The sequence below is a fragment of the Cygnus atratus genome, chromosome 34 (genome assembly GCF_013377495.2).
Source record: "Cygnus atratus isolate AKBS03 ecotype Queensland, Australia chromosome 34, CAtr_DNAZoo_HiC_assembly, whole genome shotgun sequence".
Classification (NCBI taxonomy): Eukaryota; Metazoa; Chordata; class Aves; order Anseriformes; family Anatidae; genus Cygnus; species Cygnus atratus.
Window position 1 is genome coordinate 564,796 of NC_066395.1, and position 22,559 is coordinate 587,354.

The window sequence follows — 22,559 nt, forward strand, 5'->3', positions numbered from 1 at the left end:
CTTTTTTATCGCCTCATGTGCTGGCCCACAAGGAAGGTGTTGGGTGGGTATGTTATTAGGAGGTCTTTTGTGCCTCAGAAACTTAAAATTCAGTAGGAAGCATCTGGTCACCTCTGACTCTGGAGCTGACAGGCCAGCAGCAGTAACATGGCTGGGGACAGGGCCTGTGAGGTGGCTTCTTCCTGAAGCAGCTGATGTGTCAGCCCTTTCCTCCTGGCTGACATCTGTGCTTTTTGGCTTGCACCTGCTAGTATCCCCTGATAAGGCAGCAGAAGGCACCTGCTTGGCACACTGATTGTGAGATGCCCTCTGTCTGAGAGCCTGATAGGCTCCATGCAGGAAGAGGCCTTCGGTGTGGGTTTTCACGTCTCTTCTGCCTGAGTACGTGGTGGGACAGCAACAGGCACACAGCTTGGTCATGTCAACTTGAGAAGTTGGAAGGCCAGCAGCAGACATGTAGAGAAAACCAAGAGCACTGGCAAGGCTGCAAGGCCCCAACCGAACTAAGGTCTTTGTCCCCTTGGCTGTAGCAGCTGTCTCTGCTACTGAAGCTCATAGGGAGACATGCTGTGCTCGTGACACTGGGTCCTTGTTGCCTCCTTACAACCCTGTGTAAAGACATAGTGACCTTATGACTGTGATTGTGTTGTTTGGTGCATTGTGGAACAGCTCATCCTTGTAGGGAGGGGTGTAAGTTGCTGAGCACATATGCAGGGGAAAAGAGGAAGAAAAACAAGGAACTAACCAAGCTCTGAGACAATGCTGGTGAGACTGTGGGAAGGTTGGTGAAACTTTGCAGCTTGGCTTGTACCCATGACACCTGCAGCTGGAAAAGCTGGCCAGAGGGCAGCAGGGGAAGATGATGATGGAACAACCTTCGCAGAGTGGGTGCAACCCCAACTCAAATGGTACACATGCGCATTTGTAGACATGCTTATACAACACCAAGGAGGAGCCTGGTGGCCCTTGTGACATGTGTTGGCCTCACGTGTCAGAACAGCTACTGGGTAGGAGGGGATAAAACTGGGACTCCCCCAGAGGAGAGAGACAAGGCGCACTACCAAGGACAACGTTGCCTCAATGGGGATGCCTGCTCAAGCGGTGTGCCTAATGACTCCTTCCTCTAGGCCATCAATGATTGGGAAAAGCTTCACACTCATCGGTACCATTGTCATTGCCCTGGGGTTGGTATGTGTGTAAATAGCTCGTAATAAAGCTTGCTTACTTTATGTATATATATAAATATTGTCTGCTCCTTGCTAAACTGAACCAATCAGCTTCAGCCCCTGGAATCTCACTAGAATAGAGCCTGCTAGGCCCCATGCAGGAAGAGGTCTTGGGCGTGGGTTTTCAAGTCCCTTCTGTCTGAGTGCATGGTGGGACAGCAACAGGCACACAGCTTGGTCATGACTACCTGAGAAGCTGGAAGGGCAGCAGCAGACCTAGAAGATCCTGGTGAGGTTTCTTCTGTCTGATCAGTTCACAGTGCAACAGAAGGCTGATGGGTTAGGGCCAGAGGTCACCCAGAAAGAGTCTGTGGTCAGCCCATGCCATTGTGTTTCAAGGAACTGCCAGGGAGGGTGGGGAGACATCAGTGAGAGTAAGGAAATGCATGTATGAGAGCAAGGGGGAGAAGCAAGGTGGGTGACTAAAGCTTGCAGGGAAAAGGGGGCACAGACAGGACAGCATAGGACTGCCTGTAATGGAAAAGACCAAGAGCACTGGCGAGACTGGAAGGCCCCAGCAGAACCAAGGTCTTTGTCCCCTTGGCTATGGCAGTTGTCTCTGTTACTAAGGCTCATGAGGAGACATGCTGTGCTCATGACACTGGGGGCTCGTTGCTTCCTTGCAACCCAGTGAGGAGGCCAGGAGGTGTCATAGTATTGTCCTTCACGCAGCATCACGCACCCCACATCCCACTGCCCCAGGAAGAGCCCTGAGCCATAGGTGAGGGACAGGACCTCATCTTTACTCAGTATCAGAGTCTCCTGCACAGTGCCTTGGCCTATCTGTAATCATGGCCTCCAATTGCGTCCCGTAATAAGTCCATGGGGAGGCTTTGTCAGTAATGACCCTCACTGGAGACCATTAAACTCCAGGACACTTCGAAGTCTCCTTCTGACTTTAACTTCTCTTGCAGTTGCATCATTCTCTCACTACCTGAGGTTTGTGGACTCAGCACCAAACACACCATGGGGCTCATTACCATTCAGCCATTTTCATCCAGTCTTCCAGACTTGTCCTGTTAATTAGTGAGGTATCAAAAGAACAAGGAAGTTTCAGTGACAACTTTACAGAAAGCATTTTCTTTATTTAAGATTAGTTTCCATTAGTTTAGAGTTTTGAGGAGAAGTGATAGCATCATTCTCTAGTTGACATTGGCCCCATGTGTCTCCTAAGGAGCTCTGTATGTGTAGGAAAAGCAGTCCCTTGAAGTCCTAGACTGTATGGACAACCTTGCTGCTCACCTCCGCATGCCCAGCACTTCTCTCATCAGCCATGTGGGACTTCACATTTGGGAATGTTCGAGATAGGTAAGAAATTATGTATAGAAACACAACTACAGAGTTGGCTGTAGGGATGATGAGATAGAAAACTGGAATACAAGCAAGCTTGAAGCTCCCTCAGGATCTGAAAACCAACTGGGTAGGTGAGAAGTATCTGTATGATCAAAGAGTAAGGAAAGGGGAATCTGGAGAAGAATGGAGAGTGCATGTGTCCAGATAGTCTGCTGGAAAGGTGGCGTCCAATATGGTCTGTTTAATCAGGCCAGGTGGCCTGGAGGACCACAAACCTGAAGGACTGTGGAGATTAAGTGAAGTGCATAAGAGTCCTGGCAATGCAAGTATGGGAGAAGATGAGTACATTTTCTACTCCTGCAATACACATCCTAAAAAAAATAATATTCTAATGTCATGGGGAAAAAAAAAACAAAGCAAAAAAAAAATTTGCATTAGAAGTGTTCCATCATTTCAGATGATTGTAATGTGCTGATGGAAATAAAGAAAAGGAATCTATATCTGCTGAAAGGTCCAATTAAATTCCTCAGCACATCCTGGAAAACATCCGTGACATCACTTTCCTAATGGCATCCTTGAGCTCCTGGTTCCTCATGCTGTAGATAAGGGGGTTCAATACTTGAGGCAGCACCGAGTATAGAACTGCCACTGCCAGGTTCAGGGATGGGGAGGAGACAGAGGGGGGCTTCAGGTAGGAAAACATGCCTGTGCTGATAAACAGGGAGACTACAAAAAGGTGAGGGAGGCACGTGGAAAAGGCTTTGTGCCGGCCCTGCTCAGAGGGCATCCTCATCACAGCCTTGAAGATCTGCACATAGGACAGCACAATGTAAACAAAACACCCCAAAACCACAAAAACACTAAATGTGAGAAGCCCAATTTCCCTGAGGTAGGAGTCAGAGCAAGAGAGCTTGAGGATCTGGGGAACTTCACAGAAGAACTGGTCAATAGCATTGCCTTGGCAGAGGGGCACAGAAAATGTATTAGCAGTGTGCAGCAGAGCATAGAGAACCCCACTGCCCCAGGCAGCTGCTGCCATCTGGGCACAAGCTCTGCTGCCCAGTAGGCTCCCGTAGTGCAGAGGCTTGCAGATGGCAACGTAGCGGTCATAGGCCATGATGGTAAGAAGAGAATACTCTGCTGAAAACAAAAAGAAGAAGAAAAAGACCTGTGCAGCACATCCTGCATAGGAGATGGCCGTGGTGTCCCAGAGGGCATTGGCCATGGCTTTGGGGAGAGTGGTGGAGATGCAGCCCAGGTCGAGGAGGGCGAGGTCGAGGAGGAAGAAGTACATGGGGGTGTGGAGGCGGTGGTCACAGGCTATGGCTGTGAGGATGAGGCCATTGCCCAGGAGGGCAGCCAGGTAGATGCCCAGGAAGAGCGCGAAGTGCAGGAGCTGCAGCTGCCGCGTGTCTGCGAATGCCAGGAGGAGGAACTCGGTGATGGAGCTGCTGTTGGACATCTCATCCTCCTGGAGAAAGGGGACAATCCAAGGAGGAAATTACAGTGATAATTAGGAGAGGCGTGTCTGAGAAAAATCTACTCCTCATTGAAGAAGTGACTTTCTCCTTTCTGAGACCTTTCTTCTGCTCCCTTGCTTGAGCTTTGGTTGGTGGTGCCACTGGAACAGGGGACTCTGCTGTGGCCTCTGCAGAAGTCAGGCCTGCCCTGCAGCTCAATGTAAAAACAAACCAGGAGAGATCTCTGATTAAACCTCTCTCTGATGTATGTGGACTTCCCAGCAATACCACTCTCAAAACCCTTGACTGCAGAATAGAGTGCATGGTGTACTTTGTTCCAGTTGCCTGTGTCACACGCAGGGGCGGTAGAAAACCATGGCATTTGTATTCCAGGTGAGATCTTGTGAGTCCCAGGAAGCAAAATGACTATCCTTAGCGCAGTAAGGACAGACAGTCTGTCCATATGTCCTGGTCTCAGCCAGATTCCTCAAGGGCTCAGTACAGTTGCCCATATTTAGCAGCCCAATGAATGGAATCTAGTCCTCTGGACTAGAGGAATTCCCTGAAAGGAGGTTCAGCTTTTTCCTTCCCCATAGACTGCATTGCCCAAAGCCCCATACGTAAGAAGGGGGATTGGGCATTTTCCTCCTACAGACACGTCTGTGTGGTGGGACCCATAGGGTCAGTGCTTGAGCTGCAGCTGAAAGCCAGATCTGCAGAGAGCCATAAAACAAGAACAGCAGCTGCAGGTGCACAAATAGAGTGAAATAGCACAGGGCTTCTGCCAGGGGAGGCAAGGCCAGGGACCAACAGGAACTCGGGAGAGTCCATTCTACTGCAGGTCCTCCTGATGAGGTTATGAGTCATCCTGAATCCTGTGGGCTTGATGGCGGAATGTGAGGTGCCAGAATACTTTGCAGGCTCCGCTGCCTGCAGCTGTCCCTGCCTGCAGCTGGGTCTCTGTCCCCATGCCTCCTGCCTGCAGGTCACAGCCCCCATCCCACCCGCTGGGTGCTCAGCTCTGCCCTGCAGACACCTCCTGGCAGCAGGGCTCTGCCCAGGGGCAGCTCGCTGGGGGCACGTCCTAGAAATGAGGTCACACAGACCCTGCTGACACTGCACGTGTGGTGGTGGAGCTTTCTAGGGGATGAGGGGAAGGAAAGGGACTTGGTACAGTCCTTGTAATGCTCCTTGTGAAGGCTTAGAAATGTCAGCATACTCTTTGAAATAACAGCGTCTATTTCCATTCCCACTGAGCCAAAGAAGAAAACAATGAAAGCAGAAACTCAGGAAAAATGAGCTTGACGCAGCTAACCTCTGCCCTCACTCTCCTCTTGCAATGTCCCCTCGGAAACATCTTGGGTGTGCTGTAGATCTGTGAGCAGACTGCCCCATGCAGCAGTCCCCCACCAGCAGGACCCTGCCCTGCCGGGGGGGCTCCTTCCACCCGCAACTTCTCCCCGCAGCGCCCTGGGCAGCTCCCCGGGCAGGCTGAGTGCTGAGCCTGGCAGGCGGCAGAGGCCCTGCCCCGGCACACAGCCCCTGGGGCACAGCAGGGACCCTGCTCTGCACCACAGCCCTGGGCACCCCTGCCTGCACCCCCGGCTTCTCCTTCCTCCAGGAGCTGCGGCTGCATTGCCCTCCAGCCAGACACTTACCGGGCTCAGGGCTGGCAAGTGTTCTCCCCCAGCGAGCTCTGTGCATCCTGCCACTTCTGCCTGCCTTTACCCACTCTGTCTGTGCAGGCAGTGCCCCCAGCCCTGCTGCGCTGGGCAGAGGAGCTGCTCCTGGGCAGAGCTGGCTCCCTGCAGCGCTGCCCGCTTGCCAGGAGCTCCCCTTGGGCCCAGGAGCCCGGCCCAGCTCAGCAGCAGAGGCCCAGCCCAAGGCCTCCTTTGCTCTGCCCCCCACCAGGCTCCCTGCCCATGGCCCTGGGGCTGCAGGGGAACCTGCTGGGAAACAGCCTGAAGGAATCCCTGGGCTTCCCTCCCTCCCCTGCGCACAGACACACTTGACAGCAGGCTCATTTCTCCTTGAAGAAAACCAATTAAGTGTAACAATCACATCTTCTTGTCCCAGTATCGGTTTGGACATGAAGTCATGGTCAGGGACTGATCTCCTCCATCCCCCCTTAAGGAAGGAATTCAGCAGAGTCAGTCGAGGCATCTCATGCTGGTTGTTATTCCTGGGGCTGGAAGGTGCTCTCAGCTCCCTCCCATGCCTGCCCCAGACCCACAGGAGCTGGGGTTCCTCTGGCCTCAGTTCAGGTGTCCACAACATAGGCAGCTTAATGCGAATTACTGAGCCACAACAGCTCCTTAGTGGAGATGGAGGACAGGCAGGAGCTGTTCAGATGCAAACGTCTGGTGAAATTTGAGGTTGATCCCCTGGGAGTGTGGTGGAGGCATTCCTTTGGGTAACTGAAATGGCAGCAGATGCCACATGTAGGACAACTGAACCTGTCCCTACTCCTTTTGTGCAGGGCAGCCTGCAGAGGTTGTCAGCAGAGCAAAAGGAGTCATGTCACAGGGACAGCTAAAGCTATTCTGTTCTCTTCTACATGACCCTTGGCTGTAATGGCTGTTGTGTCTCAGACATCTCCACAGGGCCTCAGCTCTCACCAGCAAGGTCTCCCTGCCCTTTGTGCCTTGAGGCAGGACTCTGCAGGGGCACAACAGGTGGTGGGTGGGGATAAAATCAGTGGTTACTTTGCAGACTACACCCTTAGCAGTTCATGGGACCTTAGGCCCTGCATCCAAGGGTACAGGGAGAGTGTTCTGGCCAGGAGGTACTGGTTCCTTATGATCCCAGGAAGGGATCAGACAGCAGCATTCAGATACTGTAAGGGATCATTTAAATGCTCTTAGAGCTAAGACTATAAGGAGAGAAGACTATAGATGATCTATTGAATCTGGTGTGACTTCATTCTACACAATGCTCCAGTGTTAGTCTCAGCTCTCCATTAGACGTTTGCACTGTTTGCACTGACCCTATGGGATTATTAAAGGTTGAACAAATTTTGCTGATCAGTCCTTGGCTCTTCAGTAATGAAGCAGCATATATATGGTAATGAGGGAGTCTCGGATAGTGCCATATTGCCACTGGTGCACCATTTGGGTAGCTACTGGCACTTCGACCCTCAGCAACCCCACAACCGAAGGATCCTGTGAGGGACCGGGCAAGGCAGAATGTGTTTAATGTGCATAAATCACCATAAATCACCTCCAGCATGGCCAATTCCATCAGATACGGGCTGCCTCTCTCCCTGGTGGTCCATTTGCCTGAGTGACATGCAATATCTTCCTTGAAGAGATACCTTTCCTTTACACCTGACAGGAGTTGCCTCAAGAGAGTGAGGATTTGTGCCCCCTTTCCAACTGCTTTGTCAATGCCCTCTTCCCTGGGGAGCGATCCCAGCTGCTTGGCTTCCCTGCCCTCTAATTCCAGGCTACTGGCCCTGTTATCCCAGTATCAGAGCAGCCAAGCGACAATGTGCTGGCCTAGATGATGGCTGAAATCTTTTCACCTGTCTCGCAGCTCCCCAAGGAATAGTGATCAGGTGCTTATCGCTGCTTTTATGATATCATTATTCATCCACCTTTTCCTACTTCATGGTAGCCTGCCTTATCTTCTTCTTCTTCCTTCCCTGTATGAGCAGGAGCTTTTTTCCTTGCTAAACAAGATGATTTTATCTCTCTTGCTTCTTCTCGTGTGTATGTATGACTGATACAGGCACAGGCTGGTTCTCTGGCCCAGTCACAGGGATTGGAGTTGTGTAGATTGCAACTCAGTAAGCAAAGGCCAAGCCCCAGCACATTGCAGTGATTTCTGTCTCTTTGGAATTGCCAAGGTGATGACACTCCTTTTTCAAGCATTCTGCCATTTTTTTAGGTTTCTGCACTCGTTCAGGGGTGAAGTTCCAAGGCATTGCAGGTGCCCACAGTTCTAGGTGCCTGCCCATATCCTCCCACACTCCCTGCCACTCATAATTATCCTGCCTCAGAGCAGATCTCTGTGTGGCATTCTGAAATAGGTTACCCTAACCTTAAACAAAACCTGAAACACATTCAGGAGAAATAAGAATAAGAAGAAGTTGGTTTGAACATCCCAAGGATATTGAAAGTTTTGAAGAGCTATTGTAACTAGCCTGGAGGAGAAAGGGGGAGGTGAAGGAGAAAGGGAAAGGGAAAAATGGGGGAGAAGAAGTGTCCCCCCTCATCCCTCCCATAGATTGTCTCCCCGAGGAGAAAAGATAAAGACTGTTAATTATGAATAGTTTCTGAGAGAAGGTTCCTCAAGTATGGAGGTGACAGCAATGCTGAGTACAACTACCAGATTAGTCTCATGACCAGTAATTTTATCATAACATAAGGCAGTGTTAGGCTGTAGAGTAAACTAATAACCATAAACCAGCCCCCAGAAAGGATAAACAGCACAACAGGGAACACACACAGTATGTAATGTGCTATACAACACAATTCTGAGGGCAAACAGAGCTACTACATCGAGATAAAAACAAAATAAACATTGTGGTCAGCAACTATGAAGGTGATATAATGCTTATAACAGATTTATTCTAACATGATCCAGTCATAGCTGTCATTATCTCAACCCTTTGGGCCCCACGCAGGATCCATTCAGGAAGGACGGCATCCCATGGGAAGGATGCAGGGGCAGAGATTGACCGTCAAGGAGCGGTGGAGACAAGTGCCATGGACTGACTGCAATCCCCATTCCCCTGCTCCACTCAGGGGAAGGAAATAGAAGAGTGTGGTTGGGAGGAATGGTGTTTTTAGTTTGCTTGTAGTTCCTCACAGTTGTAGTCCACCGGTGATGGGCAATAAAATATATTAGTCTGCCTACGCTAAATCTGTCTTGCCCCGATGATAACTGGTGCCCATGAGGATGTTTGGTGGGTGACCTCATATTCTACCTGAACCCTTGATCTCTTTTCATCATATTTCTCCCCCTTTTCCTTGTAGGTGTGGAAGTGAAAGAGCAGTTGCTGTGGAGTTCACCTGCATAGCCAGGTAAAACCACCATAGCAGAGATATAGGAAGGGTTCAGCACCAGGATTGCGGCCATTCAGGGATGGCATCTCAGCATCCAGGACATGCTCTGCCAGCCTGGCGGAACAGGACGGAAGGAACAGAGGTTCCCCTGAAGGAGAACAGTACAAGGGGAAGGCTTGATTTCCAACTCAGGCATGGCTGGAACATTCCTGAGAGGCCTGTGGGAGCTGCAAGCCACACCAGTCTCTGGGACACCAGAGGTCTTTCCTCCCAATGCCAGATCCCAAAGAGGCACCAGCTCCCAGGGAAACCTGGCCCTGGATTGTCCCCCATCACGACGAGGCTGAGCCATGCCTAGTGGATCCCTGGGGCTCAGGGCAACCCTACCATCACTACCTAGGAGTCCTGGTTGCTGCAACGTCCCCTGAGCCCATTGGAATCCTCAGGAAGGGCTCTTGCAGCAGCCACCTGTCCTGCCCAGCCCCCCAAACAGCCTAGGGCTTGCAGCTTGGGACAACTGACAGCCCCTGGGACACCCCTTGGGAAGGGGCTCCTGACACCCTCACCTTTAGGGAAGAGGTGCAGGAGCACTGGGAACGCGGAAGTCATGTCGGAGGTGATGGTCACCCTCCAGCAGCCCTCCATCTCGCTTGCTGCTGGCCCTCAGCTCAGGACAAGGGATGCGCACCCTGGCTCCTCAACCACAGCTCCTCTGCAAGGTGCCCCTGCTCCTCCGCCCGTCAGCGAGGGCCGCCCAGTGCAACCTTGCTGCCTGCTGAGCCCACTCCTGGCCACAGAAGGACAGCGGTGGGGAGCACCCAAGCAGCGCCCAGCAGGGACCAGGCCTTGCAGGGAAGTGCTGGCACTGCTGCTGCTCCAGTGAAGATATCCTGGTGATGCAGTGCATCCCTCTGTGACATCAGCACATGTCATTTGAAGGCCTGGGAGGTCACCAGCATGGAGACGGCACTGCTTGGGAGAGAGATGAGAGATTTCCCTTCTTGTCCTGAGAAACTGTCACCTCCCTTCTGCCCAGTTCTTTACCAGCAGTTTCTGACAAATCCACCAGGAACATCTGCAAATGGTGACCAAGCCCATGCAATATAGGAGGTGGAGCCCTGGAGAAGTCACTACTGCCATCCTGCCCCAACATGCCTCTGCTCTTCGGAGCTGTCCCAGGAAGGTGGGTTTTGAGGCTTGTCCTGGGCCTGGGCTTCTTTCAAAAGATGGGAGCGAAGGCAGCTCGGTATGTGAAGACAGCCCCTCGGTATGCCTAAACTCCTTTTCAATGCATGTCGCTCACTTGGAGAAATAGGATGTGTTATATGGAGGGAATTGCAGCACATGCCAGTGCCTTCCTTCCCAGATATCTCACGGGGCTCTGAGATTTGAGAAGGCCTCAGCACCATCCCCCGGTCTGCCATGCAGGAGGCAGAAGTAGTACACGAGGGAATGGCAAACGTACTCTCAGCACCTCATGGCAAGGGAAAGGGGTAGGGCAGTGCTGCAGATGAAGGGAAGAGTAGGGAGAACAGCTTGGGACAGATGCAGTGCACTCCTTAAGGCTGACGCAGCTTCCTTACGGTGGGAATTCAGCTCCTCCTGCCTGTGCCCCACGCTGAGGGCATTGGGGCACATCTGGGCTGCAGCACCTCAAATGTGGCACAAGGGCCAAACTCAGACTTGTCCCAGATCTTGTGCCCAAGCATAGGCATGCAGAGGCTTTCCTTCACAGCAGAGACATGCTGCCGTGGATGGCAGATGGCCATGGGAGGATGAAATGAGGGGCCCGAAGCACAGCACGCCCTGGTGTTCCTGAGGCCAGAAGGAAACAGGCCTGGGCTGTGCCGCCCTGACAGCAGAGGGCCTTTTGTGGTGTCGGTGCAGCCCTGAGAGCCAGTGCTGGAGCTGGGGCTGATCTCCAGGCAGGAGAAGGGGCCGCTGCCAATGTCCTTGGCTACGGGCATCCTGTGATCCAGGGAGACAGAAAAAAATCACTGGGCTGTGTCTTGAGTAAAGGATGGGGGTAAGAAGCAGCAGCAGTGTTTGCAAACACAAGTGGAAACCCCGGTGTGATGTGCCTCATATCCATGCACTGCCTGCCTCTACTGGATAGAGGGGGGACAGAGCTTGGCTTGCTGCAGCCCTGGGAAGCGGCCACTTGCTCATAAGCATCAAGTCTGTTGGAGATGCCATCAGGGGTGCCCGTTAAGTACCAGCTATGAATGGCCAGAGCTGCCCTGTGGGTCCTGTGCTGCCCGTGTCAGCTGCATGCTCCAGTGGTGCTGGGCAGCGCTGGCATCTCAGGTAGCACTGCAGGCCTGGAATTGGCTATTACATGGAGCAGCTGCCCTGAACGTGGTTAGGCAATGTAGGGATGTCCGTGAGACAAGTGTCGTTACAGTCACTGGAGATGGAGGGAAAACCAGATGGAGAAGAGGGAGAGAGAGACTGAGCTCTCCCTGTGGCACAGTTCTCCATTGGGTCAGGTGGATGCCTCTACAGACTGCCCTGAACCTGCTGAGGAGGGACAGGTTTAGTTGTCCTAAATGTGTGCATTTGCTGTCACTTCAGCTGGCCAAAGGCATTCCCCACCAGCCTCCAAGGGGATGCCCCCAGGTTCTGCCCTGTCCCTCAGGGTTTCTCCATGAGAGCTTGCAGATACCTGCACATACCTCTGCCCCCTGACATGTCACCAGGTGTTTGCAACCCCCTGATTTCCTCCATTTCCATTAATGATGCTGGAGCTGAGAAATGGAGCTCACCTGCAGGTGCCCATGTGGTGTACATTAAAGTGAGAGCAGAGGAATCCCAGCTGCTGTTGGTCTAGGGCAGGCATAGGTGTGAGCTGAGCTCCATTTTGGTCGCAGTCCTGAAATCCGTCATGAGATATCTCAAGTGACTCTGCGGAATCCCTTCCCTGAACAGAGGATAAAGAAAATGATTCCCTGACTTTGTCTGGATGCCCAAACTGATAGTGGGACAAGACGATGTGATTGTTACACTTAATTGGTTTTCTGCAAGGAGAAATGAGCCTGCTATCAAGAAGTGTGTGTGCCCAGGGGAGGGATGGAAGCCCAGGGATTCCTTCAGGCTGTTTCCCAGCAGGTTCCCCTGCAGCCCTAGGGCCATGGGCAGGGAGCCTGGTGGGGGGCAGAGCAAGGGAGGCCTTGGGCTGGGCCTCTGCTGCTGAGCTGGGCCGGGCTCCTGGGCCCAAGGGGAGCTCCTGGCAAGCGGGCAGCGCTGCAGGGAGCCAGCTCTGCCCAGGAGCAGCTCCTCTGCCCAGCGCAGCAGGGCTGGGGGCACTGCCTGCACAGACAGAGTGGGTAAAGGCAGGCAGAAGTGGCAGGATGCACAGAGCTCGCTGGGGGAGAACACTTGCCAGCCCTGAGCCCGGTAAGTGTCTGGCTGGAGGGCAATGCAGCCGCAGCTCCTGGAGGAAGGAGAAGCCGGGGGTGCAGGCAGGGGTGCCCAGGGCTGTGGTGCAGAGCAGGGTCCCTGCTGTGCCCCAGGGGCTGTGTGCCGGGGCAGGGCCTCTGCCGCCTGCCAGGCTCAGCACTCAGCCTGCCCGGGGAGCTGCCCAGGGCGCTGCGGGGAGAAGTTGCGGGTGGAAGGAGCCCCCCCGGCAGGGCAGGGTCCCTCTACTGGTGGGAAGCTGCTGCCTGGGGCAGGCTGCCCAGAGCTCTACAGCACCAGCAGGGTGTATCCAAGGGGACTTTGCAAGAGCAGAGACAAGGAAGGGTTTACCTAATCCTGTTTTGGTATTTCTGAGTCTCTGATTTCAGTTTTCTCCTTTTGTCCCAGTGGGGATAGAAATAGGTGCTTTTATTTCCAAGAAGAGGCTGAGGCTGCTAAACCATCACAAGGAGGTTTACAAGGATCCCAGCAAGTCCCTTTCCTGCCCCTCAGCCCCTAGAAAGCTTCACCACCACATGTGCAGAGTCAGGAGGGTCTGTGTGACCTGGTCTCTAGGACGTGCCCCCAGCGAGCTGCCCCTGGGCAGAGCCCTGCTGCCAGGAGGTGTCTGCAGGGCAGAGCTGAGCACCCAGCGGGTGGGATGGGGGCTGTGACCTGCAGGCAGGAGGCATGGGGACAGAGACCCAGCTGCAGGCAGGGACAGCTCCAGGCAGCAGAGCCATGGGCAGGGAGTGAGAGGGAGCTGCTCCATGTCTAGCAGCCCCAAGGAGAACACACGTCAGTCCTAAGGCCGTAGAAATGCTGCTGGATGGCTGTATGTGGGCAGCTGCTATGATCCTTCTGTGTCCGTGGTGAAAAGCAGGGGGCTGAGATCCTCCTCAGGTACGATGAGATGGGTGAGGGGTTTGGAGATCTGCCCTTTGAACCTGGATTCCTCTGCTCTCAGCAGCATCCAGGTTCTTTTCAGGGAAACAGCTGAGTGTGAGCATCCTCCAGAGGTGCCTGCACAGGACAGCTGGGACCAGGATGGATGGAAACAACTGCTGTCTTCACTCTGCCCTGACGGACAGTCCCTTTGCCTTGCAGGATCCCCAAGATTTCCCTTGGTGGGCAGTACAAGTGCCAAGGATGTATGCCTTATATACACTTCTCAGGTGTGGGGGGACAAGTATAAAGAAACAGAGCAAAACGTTTTGCAAAAATCCTTGCTCTGCACTTGGATGAATTTTGAGAAAGAATGCTGACAAACTCCTAGTTTTGCCAAGCACGCTTCATCTGAGACCACCCTGTGTTCCATTTGTATACTGCTCTAGGGCAGGACCGTCTCCTGCAGAGTTCCTTGACTCCTGAAGCACCAATTTGAGATCTAACAGAGGACCAGTCTTCCCGAAAGTGAAGAGGCAATTTTTTTCAGGTTACTACAAGAAATGGAGTAGGTTTTCCTTACAGAGGTCTACCCTAGCATTTTAACTGTTTTTCCTCCTTGGACAGGCCTCCCTATTCAGAGGCAGCAGATCCCCATTTGCAGGAGGATCAAATATCCAACAGCAGCTGAATCTGTCCAGTGAGTTCCTGAGGCCACAGTAATTGGGCAACTAGACCAAGCCCTCGAGGACTGTGGCTGGGACCAAGACAAATGGAAAGACTGGCTGTCCTCACTGTAGTAAGGACAGTTCCTTTGCCTCCTGGGACTCACAAGATCTCACCTGGAATACCTTACAAATGCCAGGGTTTTCTTCCCTCAAAAAAAATGCTTCTGAGTGTGACATAGGCAGCTGGAAGAAACTAAACCACACTTTTCTGCAGTCAAGAGTATTGACAGTTTTAATGCTCCATAGATCAGAGATAGATTAAAGCAGAGAAAACAACTTGTTCTTATTTACCTAGGGCTGTAGGGCAAGTCTGATTCCTCCAGTACCCACAGCACAGACCGCTGCTCCCAGAGGCACCCTCAAGCCATCACCAACCAGATCTCAAGCAAGGTCTCAGAAAGGGGAAAGTAACTGTAGGGGGGCTTCGATGAGAACCGGGGTAGGTTTTCCTCAGAGTTGTCTCTCCTAGTTCATCACCATCTTCTCTTCCTTGTGTAGTTCCCTTTGTCCAGGAAGATTAGATGTCCAACAGCAGCTCCATCACCGAGTTCCTCCTCCTGCCATTCGCAGACACGCGGGAGCTGCAGCTCCTGCACTTCAGGCTCTTCCTGGGCATCTACCTGGCTGCCCTCCTGGGCAACGGCCTCATCCTCACAGCCATAGCCTGTGACCACTGCCTCCACACCCCCATGTACTTCTTCCTCCTCAACCTCGCCCTTCTCGACCTGGGCTGCATCTCCACCACTCTGCCCAAAGCCATGATCAATTCCCTCTGGGACACCAGGGCCACCTCCTATCAAGGATGTGCTGCACAGGTCTTTTTCTTCTTCTTTTTGTTTTCAGCAGAGTATTTCCTTCTCACTATCATGGCCTACGACTGCTACGTTGCCATCTGCAAGCCCCTGCACTACGGGAGCCTACTGGGCAGCAGAGCTTGTGCCCAGATGGCAGCAGCTGCCTGGGGCAGTGGGGTTCTCAGTGCTGTCCTGCACACGGCCAATACATTTTCCCTGCCCCTCTGCCAAGGCAATACTGTGGATCAGTTCTTCTGTGAAGTTCCCCAGATCCTTAAGCTCTCCTGCAGAGAATCCTATCTCAGGGAAGTTGGATTTCTCATGTTCAGTGCTTTTTTGGGGTTTGGCTGTTTTGTTTTGATCATGCTGTCCTATGTGCAGATCTTCATGGCAGTGCTGAGGATGCCCTCTGAGCAGGGCCGGCACAAAACCTTCTCCACATGCCTTCCTCACCTGTTTGTGGTCTCCCTGTTTCTCAGCACTGTCATATTTGGCTACGTGAAGCCCCCCTCCCTCTCCTCCCCATCCCTGGATCTGGTGGTGGCAGTTCTGTACTCAGTAGTGCCTCCAGTAGTGAACCCCCTCATCTACAGCATAAGAAACAAGGAGCTCAGAGATGCTGTTAGAAAAGTAGCTTCACGGATGTTTCTGAATATTGATAAATTTCTCCTCTTTCTCCAAAAGTGATTTCCTGGATACTTGTTTCATTATCATTATTGTTACATTTATCTTCATTGTCACTTCTGTTCATTAGTTTCCTAGAAAAATGGTTTTGATTTATACAGTCTCCATTCAGTTATGAAACTGCTCTATGCGTTGTTTTTTTTTTTTTTTTTTTTGTCTACCTATATGTCAACACTGCCTCTCACTTTGCTTTTCTGTAATAAAACAGAATCTCCCCAATATACGGACAGAAAGTTTTCCTCTCCTTTCATAGCTGGTGCCAATAACAGAGCTGAACAGTTTGGTAGTTTCACATTGATGGACAGCTGAACTCTGCCACACTGCTCTTTCACTCCCCCTCCTCAAACGAACAGCTGTCAACAGGCAGTTAACATGGCTTCACCAAGGGGAAGTCACGCTTGACCAGCCTGATAGCCTTTTATGAGGATATAACTGGGTGGACAGATGATGGTAAAGCAGTGGACGTGGTTTATCTTGATTTCAGTAAAGCCTTTGACACCGTCTCCCACAGCATCCTCGCAGCTAAACTGAGGAAGTGTGGTCCGGACGATCAGGTGGTGAGGTGGACTGTGAACTGGCTGAAGGGAAGAAGCCAGACGGTTGTAGTTAATGGGATGGAGTCTAGTTGGAGGCCTGTATCTACTGGAGTCCTTCAAGGTTGGTACTGTGACCAGTACTATTCAATATATTCATCAACAACTTGGATGAGGAAATGGAGCGCATTGTCAGCAAGTTTGCTGCTGACACTAAACTGGGAGGAGCGGCTGACGTGCCATAAGGCTGTGCTGCCATCCAGTGACACCTAGACAGACTGGAGAGTTGGGTGGGGAGAAATTTAATGAAATGTAATGAGGGCAAGTGTAGAGTCCTGCATCTGGGCAAGAACAACTCCAGACACCAGTGGAAGCTGGGGACTGCCCTGCTGGAGAGCAGCGAAGGGTAAAGGGACCTGAGGGTCCTGGTGGACAGCAGGATGACCATGAACTAACACTGCCCTTGTGGCCAAGAAGGCCAATGGCCTCCTGGGGTGTATCAGAACGGCTGTGGTTAGTAGGTCGAGAGAGATTCTCCTCCCCCTCTACTCTGCCCTGGTGAGACCGCATCTGGAATATTGTGTCCAGTTCGGGGCCCCTCAGTTCAAGGACAGGGAACTGCTTGAGAGAGTCCAGCGCAGAGCCAGGAGGATGATTAAGGGAGTGGAGCATCTCCCTTATGAGGAAAGGCTCAGAGAGCTGGGTCTCTTTAGTTTGGAGAAGAGAAGACTGAGGGGTGACTTTATTAATGCTTATAAATATGTAAAGGGTGAGTGTCAGGAGGACGGAACCAGGGGCTCTTCTCAGTGACATCTAATGATAGGACAAGTGACAGTGGGTGCAAGCTAGAAGATAAGAGGTTCCACTTAAATATGAGATGAAACTTTTTTACAGTGAGGGTGACAGAGCACTGGAACTGGCTGCCCAGGGGGGTTGTGGAGCCTCCTTCTCTGGAGACATTCAAAACCCACCTGGGCACATGCCTGTGTGAACTGATCTAGGCGTTCCTGCTCCATCAGGGGGATTGGAGTAGATGATCTTTCAAGGTCCCTTCCAGTCCCTAACATTCTGTGATTCTCTGTGTGATTCTGTGAAGATGGCAGCAGCTGCCTGGGGCAGTGGCTTTCTCAATGCTGTCCTGCACACTGCCAACATATTTTCACTGCCCCTCTGCCAAGGTAATGCTGTGGACCAGTTCTTCTGTGAAATCCCCCAGATTCTCAAGCTCTCTTGCTCAGATGCCTAAGCTATTCATCCAATGGGATGGAGGAGAGAACTGGGAGAAAAAAAAAAAAAAAAGTAAAAGTTCATGGGTTGAGATAAAGGCTGTTTCATAGGACACAAGAGGAATTATTATTACTATTATTATAGACACCAATAGACTAAGGACATGATATTTTTTTATGTATCTCAAAAGACAGAAAAGGTGGTAGTGATTAATTGGAAAGTGTCGGACCTGAGCATGACGTAGAATATATGGAATAAGCGGGGGATATTGTCCTAGTTTTGGCTGCGATAATTTTTCTTCTTAATAGCTGCTATGGTGCTGTGTTTCATATTTACAGAATCACAGAATGGTCTGGGTAGGAAAAGACCTTAAAGATCATATAATTCCAACCTATTCTTTCTAATATCTAATCTAAATCTACCCTCTTTCAGTTTAAAAGCATCACCCCTATTCTTATCACTACACTATTTGATGAAAAGTCCCTCCCCAGCTTTTCTGTAGTCCCCTTTAGGTACTGGAAGGCCACTGTAAGGTCTCCCCAGAGAGAGACCCCTTCTCTTCTCCAGGCCGAACAACCCCAACTCCCTCAGCCTGTCTACATAGGAGAGATGCTCCAACCCTTTGATCGTCCTCATGGCCCTCCTCTGGACTCATTCTAATAGATCCATGTCCTTCTTGTGCTGGGGGCCCGAGAGCTAAAAGCAGTACTTGAGGTGTGGCCTCACCAGGGCCAAGAACAAAGGGACGATCACTTCCCTAGTCCTGCTGACCACAGTATTCCTGGTACAAGCCAGGGTGCTGTTGGCCTTCTTGGCTACCTGAGCAAACTGCTGGCTCACATTCAGCCGACTATCCACCAATATCCCTAGGGCCCTTTCTGCCGGACAGCTGTCCAGCCACTCTTTCCCCAGCATGGATGGGGCTGTTGTGCCCCAAGTGCAAGACTCAGCCCATGGGTCCAGCCTATACAGATCCCTCTGCCGAGCCCTCCTACCCTCGAGCAGATCAACACTCGCTCTGAATTTGGTGTCATCTGCAAACTTACTGAGGGTGTGCTCAATCCCCTCGTCCAGATCATTGATGAAGATATTGAAGAAAACTGGCCCCAGTACTGGGCCCTGGGGGACACCAGTAGTGACCAGCCTCCAACTGCATTTAGCTCCACTTACCATGACTCTTTGGACCTGGCCACCCAGCCAGTTTTTAACCCAATGAAGCGTACATCCATCTAGGCCTCGAGTAACCAGTTTCTCCTGGAGAATGCTGTGGGAAATGGCCTCAAAAGACTTATTGAAGTCTAGGTAGGCCATATCCACAGACTTTACCTCATCTATTCATGCTGACTACTTTCCCTCATGCTGACTGGGCCTGATCTCCTGGTTGTCCTATAAATGTTGTGTGATGGTGCTCAAGATAATCTGCTTCCCCTTCATGAGCTTCCCTGGCACCAAGGTCAGACTGACAGGCCTGCAGTTCAAAGATCCTCCTTCTGGCCCTTCTTGTAGATGGCCGTCACATTTGCTAGTCACCAGTTGACTGGGACCTCCCCTTATAGGCAGGACTGCTGATCAGTGATGGAAAGCCACTCGGTGAGTGCTTCGGCCAGCTCTCTCAGTACCCTTGGGTGGATCCCATCTGGCCCCTGTAGACTTGCATATATCTTCGTGGAGTAGCATGTCTCTAAATATTTCCTCATGGATTATGAGAGCTTCATTCCACTCACTGTCCCTATCTACCAGTTCAGGAGTCTGAGTACCAGGGGAACAACTGTTCTTGCTGCTGGAGACTGAGGCAAAGGAAGCAATAAAAACCTCAGCATTTTCCTCATCACTTTTACCTATGTTTCCCCCCACAACCAATAGAGGATGAAGATTCCCATTTATCCTCTTTTTTTTTTTTATGAATTTAAAAATATATATTATTTTTTATTTATCTTTAATAAATAAATTGGGCTCCAGTTGGTCTTTCAACCTTCTAATTTTGTCCCTGCACAGCCTCACAACGTTTAGGATACGGTTCCAAACAAAATGACACCATGCATGAGAAGGAAGCAGAGAAAAGGTAGAATCCAGTGGAATTCCATCCCCTATCATTCTGTGATACTGTGCTGCAGTTTTATTCCACTAAATCCTGTATTGTCCAAATAGTCCTGCAATTGTTGGTGCAGTTATCTTATAATAGACAGCACAGTCAGGGTGAGCCATCCGCATGCAGATATTAACAGCTGACAGAATGGAGCGTCAGTCAGGGAGAACCTTGAGAAATCCCAGGATTTCTTCTGCAGAAACCTCTTGACATTTACAAGGAGAAGAGCCTAGTCCTGTACCAGACAAGAGTAACCACACATCAGGGCAGACTGGGACCATGCTGAGTGAGCCGTGCCCAGGAGGAGGAGGGCCTGAGCACCACGAGCGATGCCATAGAGCAGTGGTGCCTGCTCACCAGGAACCAGGCTGGCTTCATAGACAGCTGTATATATGAGATATTTGTGTCCATGGCTATGGCTGTTGTCTCTGCCACTAAAGCCTATGAGGAGACAGCTAATCGCTAAAGCACCAGAGCCTAGTTGACACCTTGCCCACCTATGAACCAGGCAGGGGTCATACAATTTTCCTGCACTTGGCAATGCACATCCCCATCTCCTACTGCCCAAGGAAGAACCCTGAGCAATGTGTGACAGAAACAGATCTCCCTTCCAGGGTGCCAGGGGACAAGGCATAGCGCTTTGCTTTGGTGAAACACATCCAGGTTGTCTACACATCAGTGTCACCTTCACATTGCCTTTGTCTCCTTGTCCTCACTGCCTCCAATGTTCTGCTCTAATGAGCTCCAAGGGAGGCTATGTCAGTCCTGGCCCTCAGGGGGACACTGCAGGAAACTTGCCTCTGACTTGGACTTCTTGAGAGATTTTTTCAGTTTGCTCTCAGTGTCTGAGGTTCGTGGGCTCATCACCAAAGCCCCCAGAGGGGTGATTCCAATGCCTTGGGCTGGGCCTCTGCTGCTGAGCTGGGCCGGGCTCCTGGGCCCAGTGGGAGCTCCTGGCAAGAGGGCCCTGGTGCAGAGAGACAGCTCTGCCCAGGAGCAGATCCTCTGCACAGCGCAGCAGGGCTGGGGGCTCTGACCGCAGCAGAGACACAGAGAGGAGAGAAGGAGAGAGGGCTTGGAGGCAGTTGGGAGTGGGAGGATGCTGAGAGCTGACTGCAGGAGAAATCTGCACAGCCCTTGACAAGGTAAGTCTGTGGCTGCAGGGCCATGCAGCTGCACGTCCTGGAAGGGTCTCCTTCTGGGTCTTGTTTCTGGGAGGGCAGTGGGCAATGCAGTAGGCTTTGAGAGTCCTGCTGGATGGCACTGTGAGGTGAGGAAGTCTGGCAGAAGCCACATGGAGTGCCCTAACCTAGCTGCCCTTGGTCAGCCAAGAGCAGAGTGGCCAGGCATCCTCCAGACATTGCAGGGGTTGCAGCTGCAATTCTGGGACACCCCAGCTTGTGGAAATCCAGCTCTGTCTGTGGGGCATACTCCTGGGCTGCAGGCTGTTCTCCAGCTAATGCCGCTCTCTCATGGCATCCTTGTGTTATCCAGGTGCCCCAAGAAGAAGGCACCTCCATGCAAAGGCCATGTCCGTGGTGCTGGATGGCTGTCTGTGGGCAGCTGGAGTGAGGCCTCTGCACCCCTGGTTAGGAGGGAAGAGCTGAGATCCTGATCAGGCTTACAGAGACAAGGTGAGGATGTTGTCCAGCTGCACTGGGACTGGGGCTTCTCTGTTCTCAGCTGTCTCCAGTTTCTTCTCAGGGAAACACCTCAGTGGGATGGTCCTGCGGCTCACAGAGGGGTGACACAGGGCAGCTGAGAACAGGTCTGGTGGGAATATCTTCTCTGCTCAGTCTTCACCAAGGGACAGTCCCTTTGCCTCCTAGCACCCACAAGATTTCACCAGGAGCGCACAGGAAATGTCAGGCAGTTCAACAATCCAACGCCTCTCTTAAGCATTAGGGGGCAACTGGGATAAGAAAAGCAAACAAAAAGAAAGCAAACAAAATCCCTGCAGCTCTGCTCTGCTCTGTATTCAGATCTGTTGTTGCAACAACACTGCAAAACTCATAGACTGAACTTGAGTTTCCCCCATGTTCCTGCTTTCATCCTGCTGCAAAGCAGGAAGGACTCCTCTGGAGCCCACAGCAGCCCCTGCTCCTAGTGCCACTCTCAGCCAGCACGACCACAGCTCAAGAGAGCTGCAGAAAGGTTCTTTGCAAAGAGAGAGGCTCAGGCTGGGGCTGCTCTAAGTCTTGCAATAGGTTTTCCTCTGAGGAATCTGTTCATTCTGCCTTCTCCTCTTCAACAGACAACTGTATCCAAACTCACCAAATGCCCAACAGCAGCTCCATCACCGAGTTCCTCCTCCTGCCATTTGCAGACACGCGGGAGCTGCAGCTCCTGCACTTTGCGCTCTTCCTGGGCATCTACCTGGCTGCCCTCCTGGGCAATGGCCTCATCCTCACAGCTGTAGCCTGCGACCACCGCCTCCACACCCCCATGTACTTCTTCCTCCTCAACCTCGCCCTCCTCGACCTGGGCTGCATCTCCACCACTCTCCCCAAAGCCATGGCCAATGCCATCAGGAACACCAGGGCCATCTCCTATCAAGGGTGTGCTGCCCAGGTCTTTTTCTTTCTCTTCTTCATATCAGCAGAGTATTTCCTTCTCACTATCATGGCCTACGACCGCTACATTGCCATCTGCAAGCCCCTGCACTACGGGAGCCTCGTGGGCAGCAGAGCTTGTGCCCAGATGGCAGCAGCTGCCTGCGGCAGTGGCTTTCTGTATACTGTCCTGCACACGGCCAATACATTTTCCCTGCCCCTCTGCCAAGGTAATGCTGTGGACCAGTTCTTCTGTGAAATCCCCCAAATCCTCAAGCTCTCCTGCTCAAAGTCATTCCTCAGGGAGGTTGGGCTTATTGTAGTTAGTGTTTCTTTAGCCTTTCTTTGTTTTGTTTTCATCGTTTTCTCCTATGTGCAGATCTTCAGGGCAGTGCTCAGGATCCCCTCTGAGCAAGGCCAGCACAAAGCCTTTTCCACGTGCCTCCCTCACCTGGCTGTGGTCTCCCTGTTTCTCAGTACTGGCACGTTTTCCTACCTGAAACCCCCCTCCATCTCCTCCCCGTCCCTGGATCTGGTGGTGGCAGTTCTGTACTCAGTCTTTCCTGCAGCTCTGAACCCCCTCGTCTACAGCATGAGGAACAAGGAGCTCAAGGACGCAGTGAGGATACTCTTTGGATACATGCTTCTTCATCAGTAATATTGAAGCCCACAATCCAATCAGAACT

The 22,559-nt window shown here is 51.9% G+C and overlaps 3 protein-coding genes across 3 annotated transcripts; 2 read left to right on the top strand and 1 right to left on the bottom strand.

The window, feature by feature from the left end:
- Positions 1-3,045: 3,045 nt before the first annotated feature.
- Positions 3,046-3,987, bottom strand: LOC118260993 (olfactory receptor 14C36-like). The gene has a single exon (XM_035571603.2). It carries the CDS (start codon positions 3,979-3,981, stop codon positions 3,046-3,048), a length of 936 nt encoding a protein of 311 aa, XP_035427496.1. The 5' UTR covers positions 3,982-3,987.
- A 10,531-nt stretch (positions 3,988-14,518) lies between these two features.
- On the top strand, positions 14,519-15,478 carry LOC126913632 (olfactory receptor 14C36-like). The gene has a single exon (XM_050716118.1). The coding sequence runs from the start codon at positions 14,519-14,521 to the stop codon at positions 15,476-15,478; it is 960 nt and encodes a 319-aa protein (XP_050572075.1).
- Positions 15,479-21,598: 6,120 nt separating this feature from the next.
- Positions 21,599-22,531, top strand: LOC118260976 (olfactory receptor 14C36-like). The gene has a single exon (XM_035571585.1). It carries the CDS (start codon positions 21,599-21,601, stop codon positions 22,529-22,531), a length of 933 nt encoding a protein of 310 aa, XP_035427478.1.
- Positions 22,532-22,559: the final 28 nt, after the last annotated feature.

What these genes read in the sequence shown, in the direction of transcription:
- LOC118260993 (XM_035571603.2), bottom strand. Translation starts at nt 3,981, where the DNA reads ATGTCCAACAGCAGCTCCATCACCGAGTTCCTCCTCCTGGCATTCGCA.
- LOC126913632 (XM_050716118.1), top strand. Translation starts at nt 14,519, where the DNA reads ATGTCCAACAGCAGCTCCATCACCGAGTTCCTCCTCCTGCCATTCGCA.
- LOC118260976 (XM_035571585.1), top strand. Translation starts at nt 21,599, where the DNA reads ATGCCCAACAGCAGCTCCATCACCGAGTTCCTCCTCCTGCCATTTGCA.